Source organism: Pleuronectes platessa, chromosome 23 (assembly GCF_947347685.1).
Source record: "Pleuronectes platessa chromosome 23, fPlePla1.1, whole genome shotgun sequence".
NCBI classification, from domain to species: Eukaryota; Metazoa; Chordata; class Actinopteri; order Pleuronectiformes; family Pleuronectidae; genus Pleuronectes; species Pleuronectes platessa.
The window spans coordinates 758,423-777,536 of record NC_070648.1 but is presented as its reverse complement, the minus strand read 5'-3'; the positions used below and the strand labels follow the sequence as shown (position 1 = coordinate 777,536).

Genomic DNA, 19,114 nt, shown 5'->3' with positions numbered 1-19,114 from the left:
TTTGCATGTAGCAACGGGAAGTGAGATCTGATCACAGCAGATGAATTTTAATACGAGGTGTGAACTCAGAGCTGCCAACTTGTTATCGGATCCGTCAGCACGGAATGTGAAACATCCCTGAGACACCTTCTACCTGAAAGTGAGTCTGATGTGTGAGTGTGAACAAGAGAGAGTTTCCCTCATAGGTTCCATCTCCTGAGAGAAGAAGCTGAACTGAGATCAGTTAGAAACTCTCTGAAGTTATTAAAACCAGAGTTTATCTCCAACGTTCAGAAGGAAACTGATAAAACATGAAGAATTCTGAACAGAGTTTGGTGGATTTGTTACAGAAGCAGCTCTTCAGGGTCAGGAAGCAGAGGATCATGGGTAATATCAAGCGTTCAGTTGTGTGTCAGAGAGGACACACAGGACAGAGGACACACGGGACAGAGGACACAAAGGACAGAGGACACATAGGACAGAGGACACACAGGACAGAGGACACATAGGACAGAGGACACACAAGACAGAGGACACACATGACAGAGGACACACATGACAGAGGACACACAGGTCAGATGACACACAGGACAGAGGACACACAGGACAGAGGACACATAGGACAGAGGACACACAGGACAGAGGACACATTGATAAGCTTCGTTTTCCCTCAACATGAAAATCCCTTGGACACGGAGCCAAACAGAGTTAATCACCACATGTGGCAGCAGAGGGCGCTGTTGCTCTGTGGAGGATACATAGTGCTGCTTTAACATCACCTCATCATCCGTGATATGTTTGTTTGTTTGTTTGTTTGTCTGTTTGTTTTTTCAGATATGGATCAGGCAATCACTTTCTCGTACCATCGCATGATCGAGCGTTTTTCGTTTTTCTTGATTTCTCAGAGAAGAATTCAAGGACCTCGTGAATCTTGAATTTGGAGCAGATTCAAATATGGATGTAATGAGTTTAAACGTGGCTTCACGAGGACTTTGTGCTCCCACGAGTGTTGTGTGTACCTCAGGCTCACAGGCTGTTGGTGTGTGAACCCATCCTTTCATTTAAAATCATGAATCACTGGTGTCTGTGAGTTCTTCCTTCTGTTCCCAGGCCACTGTTGTGACTTCTTATATCTCACACTCTCGGCCTCCGGGAGAGTCGTCCATCCCTCCGACTCCTCGCTCACTGGCAGTTGAACGAGAGGACGTTCTGCTGGTTTCCTCGTATGAGGGCTGCGGGACAGTGCAGGCCGCAGGTCAGCGTGTCCAACCAGGACATGTACAGAGCTGTGGGACAGTCCCTCTGCGGCACCGGGAGGCTCCTGGACAGACGAGAGACAATCAGGACTCAAAGGATCTGGAGAGGTTTCTTGTTGTGCAGCACTTTACTGTCGCTCTATATATAAAATAACTAAAACATAAATGAACTCATGGAAGAGAATTAAGTGAGAGAATTAAGATTCTTCTCCATTTTGCATTTCAAGATAGTGTCATAGTGTCAAGAATCAAATGGACATTTCACGATTAAAGTCGAAGCACATGACTATTAATATATAATATGATGACTAATCTCTCTTCTGTTTGAACTTAACAAAACAGTATGAAGTTGTAATGCGGCGCAGAGAAACACACACGTGTGAACTGGACTCACACAAGCACCAGAGTGGCCTGTCGGGAATTCCTCCGGATGATTTCGTTCAGTCGCACTTTTCTCTCAGACTGTGAGGAGAGGAAATCAGAGTGAGAGACCGACACTGAAGCAAGGACGACCCCGTCCGGACATCTACCAAAGTTTGTCCCTCACACGTGAAGGACGCAGCAGGACACAGTCATTTTACTGACTCTTTACCAGGGGAACAAATTGTCCAAAGCAACCGACTCTGACTTTTACAAACTCACATACAGCATCTCTACATCCAGAGTTCAGTGCAGGTCTGACAGAAGCATAAGTTACACAACACAGGGAAACACACACACACACACACACACACACACACACACACACACACACATACACACATACACACACACACCTTAAGTCTGAAGGCCTCATACTCCTTGTCAGATATTTTCCCCGGGGCCCTTTGCCTTAACTCCTGAACTGAGACGTCTTGCTGCTGTTCCTCATGTAGCCTGAAGGGGGCGACACTGTCTTGGAACCTACTCAGGCTGAGGCACAAACAGACAAACAGGACACACGTCACTTTGCTGTGAAAGGCAGAAATGAATTCTACATATTGTACAATGCAGATTAATTTATTTAACCAATGTTGCATAAAGTGAAAAGTTTAAATCCATCTGCTGTTTATTCATCTTTAGATTTTTACGTGATCATAACAAAAAAAATCCCCAGACCTGTATCTACCACTAGGATGAGACAGACTCAGAAATGTTCTAGGTTTTGTAATTTGTCTTTTCCGAATCAAAGGCGTAGTTAAACGTCGGGTTTCTGTGGACGTACTTCTTGGCGTGCGGCGGCTTCTCGGTGTCTGTCATCACGATGACATCATGAAAGTCCAGACGGAACCTCGTCAGCAATGACATCATCCTAAAAACACGGAATAATTAGAGATCAGATTAGATTACACTGAACATCATGTTGTGTACTGTTCTGTCATGTCCAATTGAAAACACTAAAGTATTACACTAAATACTACTTTGTTTTTTGATACTCAAAATGAATACTGACAAAGAATAAGCGGTTATTCCTAAAATGTCGTTTGATGAAACTTAAAGATAAATGTAATTGAGGTTTGACATTTTACAGTTTAACCAAACTTTAATTATAAGCTGTAGATAAAGTTATAAACCAATATGACATTTTCTTTCAATGCAAAGTAAAAGATGTTGCACATCTATTCTGTATTATTGAGTTTGTAAAACAACAGTTTTCAAACCAGCAAACATAAACGCAGATGAAGATATGTCTCTGATAAGATAATAATCCTATCATGTCATATGTCATCAGTGAACAGATGAATCGTGTCTCTCAGAGCTCGTCTCCTCGAAGAAGGTGAAACGTGGAAACCTACTCGTTGCGTGCGGCCTCCATGTTGTGCTCGTCTCCCACGATGAAGACCCTGACCTTACAGTGGCGCCAGCGTTTTCTCCTGGTGAGCAGGTACGGCACCAGCAGAGTCAGACCTGGGGGGGGGGGGGGGGGGGAGATGGTGGCTAACGATGAAGGAGCGAACTTAATATGCACATGAATTAATAAGCGGCCAAAATACAAGCAGAACTCGAGAAATCCTCTGGTTTACTCAGGAGGAAAAGATGTCGATGAGCTGGAAACGCTGCCTGCTGCACCGCCCCTCACCTCCATCCTGAGAACCCCCCCCCCCCCCGCTGCAGATCAGTGTGTTGGTGTCAGTTACCTCCGTCATCGGCCACCCAGTAGACGTCGATGGTCTTCTTGCCCTGGTCGTCCTGAAACACTGTCTTCATCTGGTCGCCGTCCCCTGTGGTGGAGGTGTCGTCGACTGACAGAGCAGAGCAGGACAATCAGCCGAGCATGGAACCCATGATGGATCCAGCAGCAGCTCCTCTGTGTTCTAACCCTTTGTACCCCAATTAGCACTGATATGTTTCCCTTAACTTTTGACCTGATGAACGTGTTCACCTGGTTCGATCGCAGCAGATTAAAACCCATAAATCTTTACAGTGCAGTAAGTCCTCACCTGATTCTCTACCAGGAGACTGCTGGTCTTCACTGTCCACTCTTTCATCAGGCTCGAATCCCTGGTTCACTGGAGGACAGACATTACAGCCTTAACCGATGGTTTGTATTCAATTAAACATTAGACAAACATATCTTGGTGTTGGAACAAGTAAAGAAGAAAGTCTGGATTTCTAACCTTCGTAATGAATCTGGTCAAAGACATCCTCCATCATCCTCAAGATGCACAGACAGTAGTTGGAGTCGAACGTATCACTTGAGAAAAGAAAAGGAAGAAGAGATTGAAGTTTAAGTATGAGGTTGATAAGAAATGCTCACTCTATAGAGAACAGAGCAGTCGATATGATCCCACTGACTTTATGGTGTTGATATAATCCTCAGTTCCTTCAGGAGAACTCTCCCTCCACTTGGTTTTGAAGCCCAGGACCAGAGTGTTGGGCTTCAGCTTCCCAAGACCAGACGCCTTCAACCAATGAGAGCAAAGAGCACAGCGGACGTTTTGGGAAAATAGAGGTCAAAATCTATACTGAGAGAAGCTGGATGATTTGAATATGTGTAATAAAAACAACGTTTTGCTGGATCTGTCAAGTAAACGTTGTACCTGCAGCAGGTGTCTTGCTCCAGCTCTGAGGCAGTCGGCACTGAAAGGTGTGTAGAACGAGCGCACCTTCCTCTGGTTCATCCACTTCACCAAGCGCTCGGTGGCCTTCTGAGGGCGAGTTTCTCTGTCCTGCTCCTGAAGGCAACAGATCCACACACATCGTTATATAAGATCATTCTAATCAAGATTTCAAATCAAGATAAAAAGGCTCAAGTTGAATTGTGTCCAAAACAATAAGAAGGATGTTCAGACTTGGAACCATCCTTTGATTCAAAGGCACAATCCCTCCTTCTTATTTCATGAATTAATATTTCAACATTTTCTTGGAGGAGAAAAGAATCTGACGACTGACCATGATGATGTCTCCACAGATCATGAGGCTTATGTTCTTAGTGAAGGTGCCGACAAAGTCCACCAGTGCAGGGCGCTGGTTTGGGGGCCCGGTCAGGACCAGACACTGGGGTCTGATGAACGTCAGAGATAGAAGCATCAGAAAACACCTTTGAACATCTGAACCATTTCTACAGGACGACAGGAATGTGTGTTTGCTCACCTTAAGTTGTTGATGTGATCCTCCACACACGACAGAGAGACAGAGTACGACAAAGCCGTGTTGTATAAACCTGCCTGGACCGAAGATCCCCAGTTCACCTCTGAGGGATTTAGAATACACACGAGTCAGAAAAAGACCAAATATATCAAATTTGAACTGTTTTCAGAACACAGCAAAAATCGTAAACCCCAGCTTCTGTTTGTTTACGCTCACCGGACTTGTTGTAGCTGACGTATCCGAACAGGAAGAATATGACCAAGCAGGTGACGAGCGCCGCCCACCAGGTAAACAGGAACATCAGAACCACAGAGATCACAGCTCCAAACAAAGCCGTCCATTTACTGTAGAACTGAAACGATGGCCTCCAACCTGAAGGGGGCGACAGTGAGGAAGGGAGGATTTAAACATTTAAACTCACACGTCATCAGGGAGCTTCAACGAGAGGTCGTGACCCCGTGGAGGTCCTGCAGGTTTCACGGTGAATTGATAAATGGCGACTCACCGGGGGAGTTGGTGATGGAGGCGTGAAAGCAGCTGAAGTTGATGAGGCAGTAGCAACACAGGAAGAAGTTGGTGATCAATGTGGCGAGGGAGTTCAGCTCAGCTGCGGCGACACCGGAGGGAGAACCACGTTAGGAAGGCTGGATATTAAATATCAATAACACAAATACATTTATACGATTACGAGACACACCAATGAGGACGAACGCCACGGAAATGACGTAGCACAGGATGTAGGCCCGGAGCGGCTCATCATGTTTCCCATAACCCTTTGCAAAGAATCCAATGTACGGGTATAAGTTGTCTCTGCACAGACACTGGCAGAAGAAGAGGAAAATATCGATTTGTAAAACACTGTATTAACGTTCATTTCAAGCTACGACATTTACATTCCTCTGATAACATGAGTTTGGGAGATTTGGAAAAACAATCGACAATTTATCAAAGCTGATCATCCATATTATCTTGTTGTTTCTCACCTGAAAGATTTTGGGAGCGGAGACGAGGAAGCCGAGCGCAGACGACAGCGTGGCTACAAAGACGCCAGCGGTGTTGAGGTAGTAGAAACCCGCCACGTAGCCCGGGACCTGAAGGATATCCATAACGTTTATGAACACATTATTTTAAACACAAGCATGTCGGGAAAAAAGCAAGGGAACAGAAGTTAAAGGCATTAGACAGAAGATTAAGATTAAGAGGCATTTAGAAGGGTACCTTAAAGGTGTTGGCCAGACCATGATCACATGACTGCGACTCGATGCAGTCGGTGAAGTTCCAGCCCAGGTTACATCCCAGACCCACGCAGCTCTCAGTGAGGTTTCCAGACAGAACGTGAGCGATATCTCCTGAAGCGTCTCGTACGACACACGAAGCTACGTCCAAAAATGTCAGTTTTAGTTTAAGCTTCAGAACACAGAGTTACATCTTGTTGAACGACTGCACACACATTGTGTAGTTCACTTCATGTTTGTAATGTTTCTGGAGTCTGGAATAGATGATTTTCTGGGTGGAGGTTCTATATATTGAGATATATAAAACATTCCCTCCACCAAGTCTCAGTTCAGAATCTGCAGATTGGGCTCTTGCTCTTTCATCGTGAAGGATCGTGATTCAAACAAACCCGTTGAACCGGACGTACGCAGCAGCTGAAGGAGTTCGATCTTACCAACGGTTGCAGAAATAGCTAAATAGCTGATTGTTGTCCAGAAAAGCCCCAGGATGGTTCCTTTAGGGACAGCCGAGGCAGAGTCCTGCCAAAGGAAACGATATCCCAGTCAACATTCAGGTGGTGGTTGTTGGCAGCTGAGATGGAAGAAGCTTATCCCTCGTACCTTGAGTTCTCCACACATGTTGACTCCAGACAGGACGCCGATGGTGGAGGGGAAGAAGAGGGCAAACATCTGGATGAAGGAGGCGTCAGGTCCTCGCCAGGATGGTTTCAAGTTAGAAATCAAGATGTCACCTGGATATGAACAAGAAAACCGTCTAAATTACAAGTCTACCTTTATATTGTATTCATTTCATGATATTTGAGCAAGGTATGCTTGCAATGTCATGCATTTTCTTATTGTACAACTTACAGGAACAGATAAATAAAAATAGAGCTGCAAAACATTTAGACATTTATCAAATTTATGATTTTGATTCTTATAAAACAATATACAACAATAAGAAAGCAGCCTAAACGCACCGTGGTAACCAAAGATGCCCTTGGCCTGTTTCTCTGGACCGGGAGGAAGGAGCGTTCCCACAAAGTAGTTGGAGAAAGAGACCATGTAAACAAACATAAAGAACAAGATATGGGTCTGGAGAGAAGAGGAGAAACGAGTTAATTCACAAACTGCAGACTACAGTGAAGGACCGGAGACGTGTTGGGATGTCCTCACCTTGGACGTCCACTTCACTCCAGCCAGTGAGATGAGCAGCAGCCCCGTCACCGTGATGACGCCCACGATACGGACGTCATTGACTGAATCCACCATGACGGCACCGAACTCCTGCAGCCGACAATCACATTGTTTGTGTGTTAATATTCTCAACGCTGATAGAAACGACTGGAGAGTGCTTGAGGCAGCTTCAGTACCTGCAACAGGCCACTGGCCACCTCAGCGAAGCCCACAGTGCTGAGCGCACACGCCACAGTGTTGGCGAAGGAGAAGAGCACCCCCACTGGTCCGCCGATCTCAGGACCCAGCGAGCGGGAGATGAGGACGTAGAGACCACCTGGACAAAGGGACGACAAAGACATGAGGTTGTCATCGGCAGAAAGATCTAACACACAGATCAAGGTGAAGTTTGGAATGTCTCCTTGATTCAAACATCAGAGAGCTGGGATCAATATCAGATGAGGCCAAGGAGAAGAAGCTCAATCGGAGAAATTGAATTTGAATCTAAAAGCAAATGTAGTTTTCCAAATGTCCGACACAAGATGATTTCAGCACATTTACGTATTCACGAGTGGAACGGGGACTGACCTGAGGTCACCCTGCCGTTGGTGGCGATGGCGGAGATGGAGAGAGCAGTCACTGAGGTCAGCGTCATGGACAGCAGGATAATGAGCCAGGTCAATACTGGGATGAGACGAAGGAAGGTGCTCGTCATTATTACAACACTATCATCAAAACTATCATGTTCTTACTCTTTAAAGATGGTGGATGAGCTCCTGATACTTTATCTGTCTGCGACTGTGACGTACGTCTTCATGGAGTTTACAAACTCCAGATACTTGTTTATCGTGGAACGTGAGGATTTGGTCCTAATTTCAAATCCAGATGATTAAACATCTGAATTATCCTGAGACACGTATTGTAGGCTACCTGGTGAAACAGGCGGTTTATGGCTAAGTTATGGTAAATTGACCTGGAAAGCACCACCCTGCAATGCCTGGTTCCTTCGAGTGTCACCTTCAAAACACTGGTTCAAGGTGTTTCCCTTATAGAAGCTAATAGAAGACAGAGAAGCCCCGTCCTGGATGTCGTATCTTTCTCCATCTCCAGATTTCCAGATCTCCACCGTCTGCACCGAAACCCCCGGAGGCCGGACGTTGACAGACAATAGCAGATGGGTTTCGAGATTGGCCCAAACCGGCCCAACCAATGATCGTCCCACAATCCTAACCACACGTTCACTGTTGTTGCCACAATAACAGAACATCTGGTTTGCCGCTGGTACGCTGTGGGTCGTCCTGAAGGACAGGGACCAGCGTGATGCTCATGCAAGATGGCGTCTGTCGGAGGAATGAAGGTAAACAACTCACCGATGCCGGCCTGAGACGTGATCCACGAGAGGCGGAGCAGCAGGATGACGCCCCACATGTTCAGCATGCAGGGGAACTGAGACCAGAGAGAAGGGCTTGAGTACACAGCTTGAATCACATTCAGTCAAACACACACACACACACAAACACACACACTCACCATGACTCCGGTCATCCAACCAAATTTACCAGCAGTGTTCCCCTGAGAGCCGTCCACATTGTGGGCGACCGGCACATCGGCTGTCTTGGTGGTGGCGGCCTCGTCTCCGGCCTCCAGCCCCTGAGGGAAACCCCATTCACACACCTCGTTATGTTCTGAGCTTCCCTGGGAAGCAGGACAACACAATCCAGTTCAATCCTCAATGATACACAACATTTAACCTTGAATATTCAATCTCATTTAACACAACTTTTAGAAAAAGAGAATACACCGGTCTATGAGACTGGACATGTTGACTTTCAATAGCACTTGGTTCTAACCTCTTGCAGGAAAAGAATAAAGTGCCCAGTTTGTCCATGAAGAGACACAAAAGCTAGACGATTGTGTTGATTAGGTCTTTACGAGACAAGTGTCTGTTTATGTGGACGTGGCTGTGAGGTGTGTGGCCCCCAGAGGTCAGAGTCTCACATAGAAGGAGTTGTAGAGGTCCGCCAGAGAAGGTCGGCCCCTGGACGGCACTGAGCTGGTGTAGTGTTCCAGGTCCAAGGTGCTGAAGACGGAGGACCTGCGCAGCTCCACCCTCGAGCCCCGACGCCCAGAGTCACTGGAGAAGTCAGAGCAGATATCAGAGTGAGACGAGAGCTGGACGCTGCAAAATGAGGCGTCAGGACGCGGAGGAAAAACCGTGAAAGGTTCAAATCAGGCAGCGACGATCTTAGGTTTCAGAGTTACAAAGAATAACAAACTTTCTCCAGTGGGTCAAACCTTCTCGTAACAGCAATGATGTTCTATTGTGATTCATCCTTTCATCTATAAACTTACCATCTGGAGTCATTGTGTTAGTTTCACTTCACACAAACTACACAGGAAACAATTCTGCACTTTACATGAAATCTGAGTTTGTCTGATTCCTAAAGACTTTCAGCCACACAAGCTTTTGCTGCGGTGAAGAATGATTTGGATTCAAAATGGGAGGTTTTCAGATTTGGAAACTGAAAATCAACACAGACCTTGACTCCATGTCCGAGGCCGAAACGGTGGATGGGATTTGGAAGATCTCCGGGAACCTGTGCCGTCCCTCCCCGTCGTTGGAGAAGCGAACTCGGGGGTGGACGCCGGAGCTCAGCCTGCCTCCTCTGGATGTGAACTGTCCCATAGCAGGTCTTCTGGATCCCTGAGAGACAGCACAAAGACAGAGAGGAGCTGATTCATCATTATTGTGACTTCATGTCAATTAGTTTCCTTGAGTCCGAGATCCCAACTGAGTCTGATGGAAAGTCAGCAGCTCTACACAGCCAGCTGCGTTTGAAGCTTTCCACCTTATATAAGACATCTGCCTCCTTCATTAAACATCTTGTTCTTATAGATGTTATATCAATTAACAATGACTTCTCACACTATAGTAGAAGCTTTTAGATATGACATCATAGAAACTCTTACGAGACAATGTGAGAAGATGATTGTTACAAAAAGATAAAGTGTGAAATAAGGACTTTTAACGATAAGTGGTCAGTTAACAACGTGAAACTGTTAACATTATAACGCTGAAATAATAACTCGCTTTATTTTTTCAGTGAAGAAGAGAAACTTTAAAATAAGTGTTGATTACTCACAAGTGGTTTCTGCTCCGGGTGAGTGTGTCGTCGTCAACAGATTCACACCAACACTGTTTATATCCCAACCTGAGGAGGAGGAGGAGGAGGAGGAGGAGGAGGAGGAGGAGGAGGCGGATATCCCCTGCCATCTTCATCCATCCCACACACACACACACACAAAGATTTCTTGCTGGAGTTCATTTTAAAAGCAGTTAAATTGGAAGTAAAGACAGTTGCTCACTAAAACCATTAAGAACGTGTTAAATGAAGTTTTGAGGAACAAACGATGACAGAACGTTACACAATCTCTTAACATGTAACTTATTCTGTTTGGGATCTCGTCTCTGGAGCTGTTGGGAAAATAAATCTTTGTCACACAACACACAAAGTGTCGTGTCGCAGTGTTGGCAGAGTTTGGGGTAAACAAAGGAGCAAGTGGGTGGTTTGGTGCCAAAGCCAAAAAAAGAGAAAGAAACACACTTTGAATTGTAAATGATTTCTAATTTTCTGACGAGCTCATGACACAAATGTAAATTTTAGTTTGTTTTGAACCAAAATTCAGATTTGTTACGTTCTGGGATCTTTATTCATCAATCACTGTGAAGCATGTCTTATTCTGGAGTTTGGAAATCATTAATTTTTACCTTTTTTAATTAGTTTTCCCTGATTTTTTTTGTTCTAGGTTGAGACAAAGGATTCAAGTGTTTTGTTATTGATTGTATTTGTCAATAAGAGGAAGAATCTAGTATGTTATTAAGATTTTCACAGGAAATAGCGTTTGGCCTATTCAACTCCGTTCCTTCTATTCAATATTCTATCCTTACCAACTTTTCTAGGTGAAGAAATATCATTCTGTCCTTCAAATTACATTAAACAATGTAAGATCCTTTTTAACTTGCTCAGTTAAGTTTTATTTACACTGCAAAAAAAATGGAATGATGAATTATTATGTCTTCAGATTAATTTCCACAGTTGACAGAGAGCAAGCTGAGGTGATGTGTGATGATTTGAGAACCAGCATCAGGATCATCTGGTTCCTTCTGCTCCTGAAACAAACTGTGAACCTGAATGGATCCGTTATCGTGACAATGTTGACACTTCGTTGACTAGAAAACATCAGGCACACCTCAGGGGTCACGAGGGGTCACATGGACAAGGTACTGTGTGTGTGTGTCTGTGGGTGTGTCTGTGTGTCTGTGTGTGTGTCTGTGTGTCTGTGTGTGTGTTTGTGTGTCTGTGTGTGTTGTCTCAAAGAGAAGAAACTCCTCAATCCACTGCAGATTGTGTTGCTGCTTGATTTGCATGATGTAAACAAACAGGCCCACAGCTCCTGGAGAGGCCCTCCTGCTGTTCACCAGACAGCCTGAGGGGGGAGACACTGATGACTCGTCAGGATCAGGGGGGGGGGGGGGGGGGGGGCGCTCTTTGTGCTCAGTTTGAAAACACGATGTTGACATTACAAATATCCCCACTGGTCCTGGAGGGTAAGACAGAGACAGAGCGTCTTTTACTCGGCCAATCAGAAACAGCGTGATGCAGGGTGGGCGTCGTCGAAGCAGCGGACGACGTCAGAGGAAACCGAGTGACGCTGGTTTCAAACCTCAATAACACCGACCACGCCTCTTTTTATTATTTGTGTCTCAAACTCTTTTTAAAAATCCAAAATGAGGTCATAACAAACCACAGCAGAGAATCTTCTGCTTTACACAACAGGTCTGTGCTAGATGTTCAAACTGCTTCCTGCTGTCAGAGGTCCACTCACTCTGATGAAGACCTTCTTCTCTGGCTGCTCCTCCTCTCTTCATCCTCTCTTCATCCTCTCTTCATCTTCTCTTCATCCTCTCTTCATCCTCTCTTCCTCCTCTCTTCATCTTCTCTTCATCCTCTCTTCATCCTCTCTTCATCTTCTCTTCATCCTCTCTTCATCCTCTCTTCCTCCTCTCTTCATCCTCTCTTCCTCCTCTCTTCATCCTCTCTTCATCTTCTCTTCATCCTCTCTTCATCTTCTCTTCCTCCTCTATTCCTCCTCTTTTCATCCTCTCTTCATCCTCTCTTCATCCTGTCTTCATCCTCTCTTCATCCTCTCTTCATCCTCTCTTCATCTTCTCTTCATCCTCTCTTCATCCTCTCTTCCTCCTCTCTTCATCTTCTCTTCATCCTCTCTTCCTCCTCTCTTCATCCTCTCTTCCTCCTCTCTTCATCCTCTCTTCATCCTCTCTTCATCCTCTCTTCATCTTCTCTTCCTCCTCTCTTCCTCCTCTCTTCATCCTCTCTTCCTCCTCTCTTCATCTTCTCTTCATCCTCTCTTCCTCCTCTCTTCCTCCTCTCTTCATCCTCTCTTCCTCCTCTCTTCATCTTCTCTTCCTCCTCTCTTCATCCTCTCTTCCTCCTCTCTTCATCCTCCCTTCCTCCTCTCTTCATCCTCTCTTCATCCTCTCTTTCTCCTCTCTTCATCTTCTCTTCATCCTCCCTTCATCCTCCCTTCATCCTCTCTTCATCCTCTCTTCATCCTCTCTTCATCCTCTCTTCATCTTCTCTTCCTCCTCTCTTCCTCCTCTCTTCATTTTCTCTTCCTCCTCTCTTCATCCTCTCTTCCTCCTCTCTTCATCTTCTCTTCATCCTCTCTTCATCCTCTCTTCATCCTCCCTTCATCCTCTCTTCATCCTCTCTTCATCCTCTCTTCATCCTCTCTTCATCTTCTCTTCCTCCACTCTTCATCCTCCCTTCATCATCTCTTCCTCCTCTCTTCATCTTCTCTTCATCTTCTCTTCCTCCTCTCTTCCTCCTCTCTTCCTCCTCTCTTCATCCTCTCTTCCTCCTCTCTTCCTCCTCTCTTCCTCCTCTCTTCCTCCTCTCTTCCTCCTCTCTTCATCCTCTCTTCCTCCTCTCTTCCTCCTCTCTTCATCTTCTCTTCCTCCTCTCTTCCTCCTCTCTTCATCTTCTCTTCCTCCTCTCTTCCTCCTCTCTTCCTCCTCTCTTCATCCTCTCTTCCTCCTCTCTTCATCCTCTCTTCCTCCTCTCTTCCTCCTCTCTTCATCCTCTCTTCCTCCTCTCTTCCTCCTCTCTTCATCTTCTCTTCCTCCTCTCTTCCTCCTCTCTTCATCTTCTCTTCCTCCTCTCTTCCTCCTCTCTTCCTCCTCTCTTCATCTTCTCTTCCTCCTCTCTTCCTCCTCTCTTCATCCTCTCTTCCTCCTCTCTTCCTCCTCTCTTCATCCTCTCTTCAACCTCTCTTTATCCTCTCTTCATCCTCTCTTCCTCCTCTCTTCATCCTCTCTTCATCCTCTCTTCATCCTCTCTTCATCCTCTCTTCCTCCTCTATTCATCCTCTCTTCATCCTCTCTTCCTCCTCTCTTCCTCCTCTCTTCCTCCTCTCTTCCTCCTCTCTTCATCCTCTCTTCCTCCTCTCTTCATCTTCTCTTCCTCCTCTCTTCATCCTCTCTTCCTCCTCTCTTCATCTTCTCTTCATCTTCTCTTCCTCCTCTCTTCATCCTCTCTTCCTCCTCTCTTCCTCCTCTCTTCATCCTCTCTTCCTCCTCTCTTCATCCTCCCTTCCTCCTCTCTTCCTCCTCTCTTCATCCTCTCTTCCTCCTCTCTTCATCTTCTCTTCCTCCTCTCTTCATCCTCTCTTCCTCCTCTCTTCATCCTCCCTTCCTCCTCTCTTCATCCTCTCTTCATCCTCTCTTTCTCCTCTCTTCATCTTCTCTTCCTCCTCTCTTCATCCTCTCTTCCTCCTCTCTTCATCTTCTCTTCATCTTCTCTTCCTCCTCTCTTCATCCTCCCTTCCTCCTCTCTTCCTCCTCTCTTCATCCTCTCTTCCTCCTCTCTTCATCCTCCCTTCCTCCTCTCTTCCTCCTCTCTTCATCCTCTCTTCCTCCTCTCTTCATCCTCTCTTCATCTCTCTGGTTTATCTTTCTATCGGGAACTAATGATCGACCTTGGTCAACAATCTACTGCCAGAGATTCACATCACAGCCTCGACACCGTTTCTGTCACATTTATATATTTGGGGTTTTCAAAATTCCAGGAAAACTGCAATGGATTTATTATAAGCAAATTAAAATAATGAGAAGTCAAAGAGGAACAAAGGAGATCAAATATATAAATATATAAAACACAAAATACATTAGAGTCAATTCGATTTATATGGAGACCCTGAAGTCCCAGAAGATGTTTATTTTATCTCGTGCGCACAAGATAAATAAGTTGAGCACACAGAGTCAATATCTGAATATATGATTGAAAGAAAAAGTTTATCCTTTATCATTGTTCCTTTCCATAAACCAAGAAGACATGAAATCCAAAGCACTAAAACAATTGAATCACCTTTGTCCAAACACCTGATTGAACTGGAAAGAAGTTAAAGTCAAAACAACTCAGGCTCCGTCTGAAAAATTATGAATTTCTATGTCCTGCAGCAGAACATGAATAATTAGTGATGAGCTCAGGAAGCTGGTGAACTCTTGCCACATCGGGCCTCCTGGTTCCTGGGCAGGGCCATTACTCACTCAGCCGCAAGTCAAATACAAGAGGTGATGGTGAAATCTCAGTTATTCAACCGTAACACTTGAGCTTCTCCTGATAAATGTGTGAATACAAGTTAGGACTCTGACTTGTTCAGTGACGCTCACAGAACACTGAGTCTGAGCCGTGAAGGAGATCGAGCAGGAAACTGAGGCCGTGTAAGGTCAGTGTTAAGAAAGTGAAGAAAACTGTGAAGACAGGAAATGCTGCTTATGCAATGTTCCATTCATGCAGCTGAACGTTGCATAAGTCCAACGCATCTTTCACACATCTGTGAAAAACACACAAACAACTCGCACATCCCAGTGACTCTGTGAACATTTTATTAATTTGACAAACTTTATCGTTTCTTTTGAACGTCAAGTGGCTAGACAAAAATATTACACAAAATAATTTAGATAAAACCCACTTCAAATAATTTTTAGATTTACATTTCAAATTATAATGTCGATAAAATGTTTGCTATACGAAGCAAATATTTTGTAAAGTTATAAAAATAAAATGGACGACAAGACAGCCCCCTTAAAGTGAGGCCAAATCCTCCTCATCGCCCCCCGGTGGCTGGCTGCGGTAAAGGTCGTGAACCCCACCTCCTCCATGTTAGCAAATGGGACATGGATCCAACTTAATTAATAAAAAATGTCCATGATCACGTCAGAAATAATTGATACTGATTCAGATCTTATTAGTGGAAGATTTCAGTCCCAAGCTGGATTCAGATTTCACACAGGGACACAAAACAGTTTTCAGTCAAATGTTTCATAACTTTATAACTTAGGGACGTAACAAGGCTCAAAAATACAAAATGGACGACTCAACCCAGGTTGGACCTAATTAACAAAAAAAAAAAAAAAACGTAGTCTGAAGAAAATGGCGGCAGCTCTACTCCAGCTGCTCCGGGTTGGCGAGCGTCTCCCCCGCCCCCCCGCTGCCGCTCCTCTCCTTGCTCTTGCTCTTGAAAGTGTTCCCCAGTTTGGCCGACAGCTTGTGCAGGGCGGTGGTCTCGTCCCGGGAGCTGCTGCGGCGGCTGCGGGTGAAGGTCGAGCCGGTCCTGGTCTCGGAGTTGGTGTCGTCGAACAGCTTGCCCATGAAGCTCAGGCCGGCCTGGCGGATGTGGGAGCTGCCGGCGAAGACGTAGAGGATGGGGTTGATGGCGCTGCTGAAGTAGGCGAAGGCGGTGACGTTGGGTCGAGCTCTGTGAGCAGCAGCCGTGACTGAGACACTGCCCTGCAACAGGCCAACCACCTGAGGGGGGGGGGGAGGAAACATTATAATAAACATACAAATATTAAACTGTGTTGTTCTTCTACTGAGCTGCATCAACATTTGGGAAAAATATTTTTTTTAACAGTATTTACTTTGTTCTGGAGCCTGATCAGAACAGGGAGTAAAAAAAAGGCCAATACGAATATGTTGACCGAAATGTGTTTATACGAATAAAAAAATTAAACTAAAGCCGAAATGTAATTGTAATGGAAGCTTGACATTTTACAGTTTCACCATAAACTTTACCGTAAAGAAAAGGAAAAGACAAATACAATATATTGAATCTGTATCAAGAAAATAAACTTTGTTCTGAACTTTATAGTATAATTTATAGAAAATATTTAAAAACATAAAATACTGTATAAAGAAACTATTGTCAAACTTTTCTGCATTGTTTATTCTATAAAACACAAGTTTCCATATCGGCAAATGCTGAAATCTCTATTTCTCTGAAAGGCTCATAATTTATCTGCTGGTCTGGTTTAGATTTTTTTCACAATCATATTTTGGGTCAATATCTCTACTCATGTCAACACATGAAATCACCTCTATGATGTTGACGATGTGGTACGGCAGCCAGAACGCGGCGAAGGCCCCGATGATCATCAGGATGAGGCGGCTGCCTCGGCCTCGGCGCTGGAACACGGCGCTGCGCAGGCGGCAGATGACGCCGGCGTAGCAGGTGTTGATGAGGGAGAAAGGCACCAGGCAGGACATGACGGTCTCAAACGTGTACTGGAACACTTGGTGACCCACGCTTTTCCAGTGGTACGGTCTGCACAGGTTGATAGCGGTGTTGTTCAGTCGTGGGATCTTCAGATTACTGTAGGAGGGAAACAAACATGAACATAAAATAAAATGATCTCACAATAGATCAGATTTGATATTTTTATTTACTCAAAACAGTTGAAAACCATCTGCAAGATTTAAAAGAAGGAAAATGTCCTTTCTAGTGAAATGAGACCATTTCATCCATATTTCTTAGAAAGATATCAAACTCTTTCTTCTGCCTGGCAACAAGCATTAAAAACTAAACATTGCAAAATAGATGGAACGGTGAAAAGTAAATCTGAGTCTCACCTGCGATAGAAAGGCATCGGCAGGGACAGGATGAACGCCATCACCCAGACCCCCATCAGGAGAACCAGCAGGGAGCGCTTGGTTCTCATCCTCTGGGACAGGAAGGGCTTGGTGACAGCCAGCCAGCGGTCCATGCTCATCAGGCAGATCAGGTAAATGGACACGTACATGTTGACACTGGACAGGTAGTGCACCAGCTTACAGGCCGCGGAGCCAAACTCCCAGCCCCGGCCTCCAGCCAGGTAGCGCAGGAAGAGAGGCGCGCTGAGCAGCACGGAGGCGTCGGCCAGAGCCAGGTTCAGCACCAGCAGGCAGGTCACCGAGCGCTTCTTCACCTGGCACACCACGGACCACACCACGAACAGGTTCCCGGGGAGGCCCAGCACGAAGGCCAGGGTCAGGATGGCGATGCCGACCTGGGCTGAGTCGCTGATGGGCAGAAGGGAGGACTGCTGGGGGGGGGCGGCGGCGGCGGTGATATTAGACGCCATCAGAGAGATCTGTGAGTTTGTGTTCGACGTCTGAAAGTGATTCAACCCTTCTATGAAAAAAGAGGCAGGAAACAGGATATGTTGCATCAGGGTTTGTGACATGTGGATGTGCAAGGAGGCCAAACATTGCACAATAAGCTTCTTCAGCTTGATTTATGAATTCATAAGTTCAGGGCTCATGATCGACAGTGAAGAGAGGTCAGAGGTCAGGGGCTGCCTCGACGAGGGGGGGTAGGAACAGGTATTCATCAGTTACACTTTCAAAGTCAAATGAATTAATCACATTGATAAGTAAGGTCAAGAGTTCGAGGAAAGTCAGAGAGGTTTAAATAAAATACCTGAAAAACAGAAACCCTAACCCTAATGTAAAGTCATAGGATGGAGCAGCTCAGTATTTATAATCACTGTCAGATCCCTGTGTTATTGCAAAAAATAACTTTTGTAAAATGTATTAAATGTAATAATTAGCTGTCTTTGATTTTAAATTACATTGTATTAACTCTTATTTTGTGCACTTAGGTAAATAACGTTATTATTAGTATTTTCATAATTATTATTATAATCTGTTTTTAAATGACCAAGAAAGACAAATGTAATTTTTTTTGTAGATGATAGAAATATGTTTAAATATATTATTTGAAATTGTATAATCATCCAGTAAACCTGCTGACTTAAGCTCTTCCTTTTAAACAATAATTTAAACTCTTTTAACAAAGAATAACCCGATTTTAGAAACCAAACAATCTGAATATTTGGATATTGTGACCGATATAAAACTGAAAAACTGACCTTCAGCTGCAGATGTGTTGAATCCAGTTCAGTGACTGGTTCCCAGTGTGTGTTGACCGGGCGTCCTCCTACATGTGAGAGTGCGACACAGGAAAACACAGGATTTGATGTATTGAGTAAGACGGGTCATGTGAGGGGGAAACCCGGTGACCACAAGAAACCAGTTTACAGCTTGTGATGTTCATGCCACACGTTTCATTCTACAGTGCCTTAATACTACTGGTGATACTGGTATGCACCACGGCTTTATGGAAAGAGTCAACACGGCATCTGCTCCTGTTTGAGGAGCGTCGTGTGCTCGGCAGTCGTCTGGAAAACAAACACAACGAAAGTGAACATGAAGCTTCTCAGAAAGCAGATTTCAGCCAAAGGACCAAAGACAGAAAGATATCGACGGAGGAAATGTTGCGAAACATTTTCAAGGAAAAGCAGGAACGGCTGGAGACGGCGTCACCAGGGGTGAGGTGGTGAATGTTCCGGTAAAGAGTCCAGATCCTGTTGATACATGATCCCTCGCCTCTTACCTCTGCTGCTGCACATCGCTCTCCTCTTGCACCAGATGTTTTTGGGCAGATTTACATCATATTCCTCTTTCCACACATCACAGGCTGCTTATGAGGGACAGGACGTACTCAGTTACAACAGGT

The 19,114-nt window shown here is 45.0% G+C and overlaps 2 protein-coding genes across 4 annotated transcripts; both read right to left on the bottom strand.

Annotated features, from left to right (window-relative positions):
• Nucleotides 1-1,161: 1,161 nt before the first annotated feature.
• LOC128430556 (solute carrier family 12 member 3) lies at nucleotides 1,162-15,440 on the bottom strand. The gene is made up of 28 exons (XM_053416657.1): nucleotides 15,432-15,440; nucleotides 9,736-9,899; nucleotides 9,194-9,329; nucleotides 8,726-8,890; nucleotides 8,566-8,641; nucleotides 7,784-7,879; nucleotides 7,393-7,532; nucleotides 7,196-7,306; nucleotides 7,000-7,114; nucleotides 6,641-6,771; nucleotides 6,475-6,559; nucleotides 6,024-6,181; nucleotides 5,789-5,896; nucleotides 5,503-5,626; nucleotides 5,311-5,412; nucleotides 5,022-5,177; nucleotides 4,809-4,908; nucleotides 4,608-4,719; nucleotides 4,256-4,390; nucleotides 4,011-4,117; nucleotides 3,833-3,909; nucleotides 3,656-3,724; nucleotides 3,353-3,457; nucleotides 3,011-3,122; nucleotides 2,440-2,526; nucleotides 2,012-2,147; nucleotides 1,630-1,697; nucleotides 1,162-1,300 (listed from the first exon to the last, which is right to left on the bottom strand). Exons 1-28 carry the CDS (start codon nucleotides 15,438-15,440, stop codon nucleotides 1,162-1,164), a joined length of 3,123 nt encoding a protein of 1,040 aa, XP_053272632.1.
• ltb4r (leukotriene B4 receptor) lies at nucleotides 15,148-19,113 on the bottom strand. Of its 3 annotated transcripts, none has more exons than XM_053415725.1 (5): nucleotides 18,992-19,113; nucleotides 18,468-18,535; nucleotides 17,188-17,728; nucleotides 16,654-16,930; nucleotides 15,148-16,086 (listed from the first exon to the last, which is right to left on the bottom strand). In XM_053415725.1, exons 3-5 carry the CDS (start codon nucleotides 17,676-17,678, stop codon nucleotides 15,724-15,726), a joined length of 1,131 nt encoding a protein of 376 aa, XP_053271700.1. In that variant the 5' UTR covers nucleotides 17,679-17,728; nucleotides 18,468-18,535; nucleotides 18,992-19,113; the 3' UTR covers nucleotides 15,148-15,723. The 3 variants fall into 3 exon arrangements, with proteins under 3 accessions (XP_053271700.1, XP_053271701.1, XP_053271698.1); XM_053415726.1 differs by having other exon boundaries at nucleotides 17,188-17,725; XM_053415723.1 differs by having other exon boundaries at nucleotides 18,468-18,776; nucleotides 18,992-19,105.
• Nucleotide 19,114: the final 1 nt, after the last annotated feature.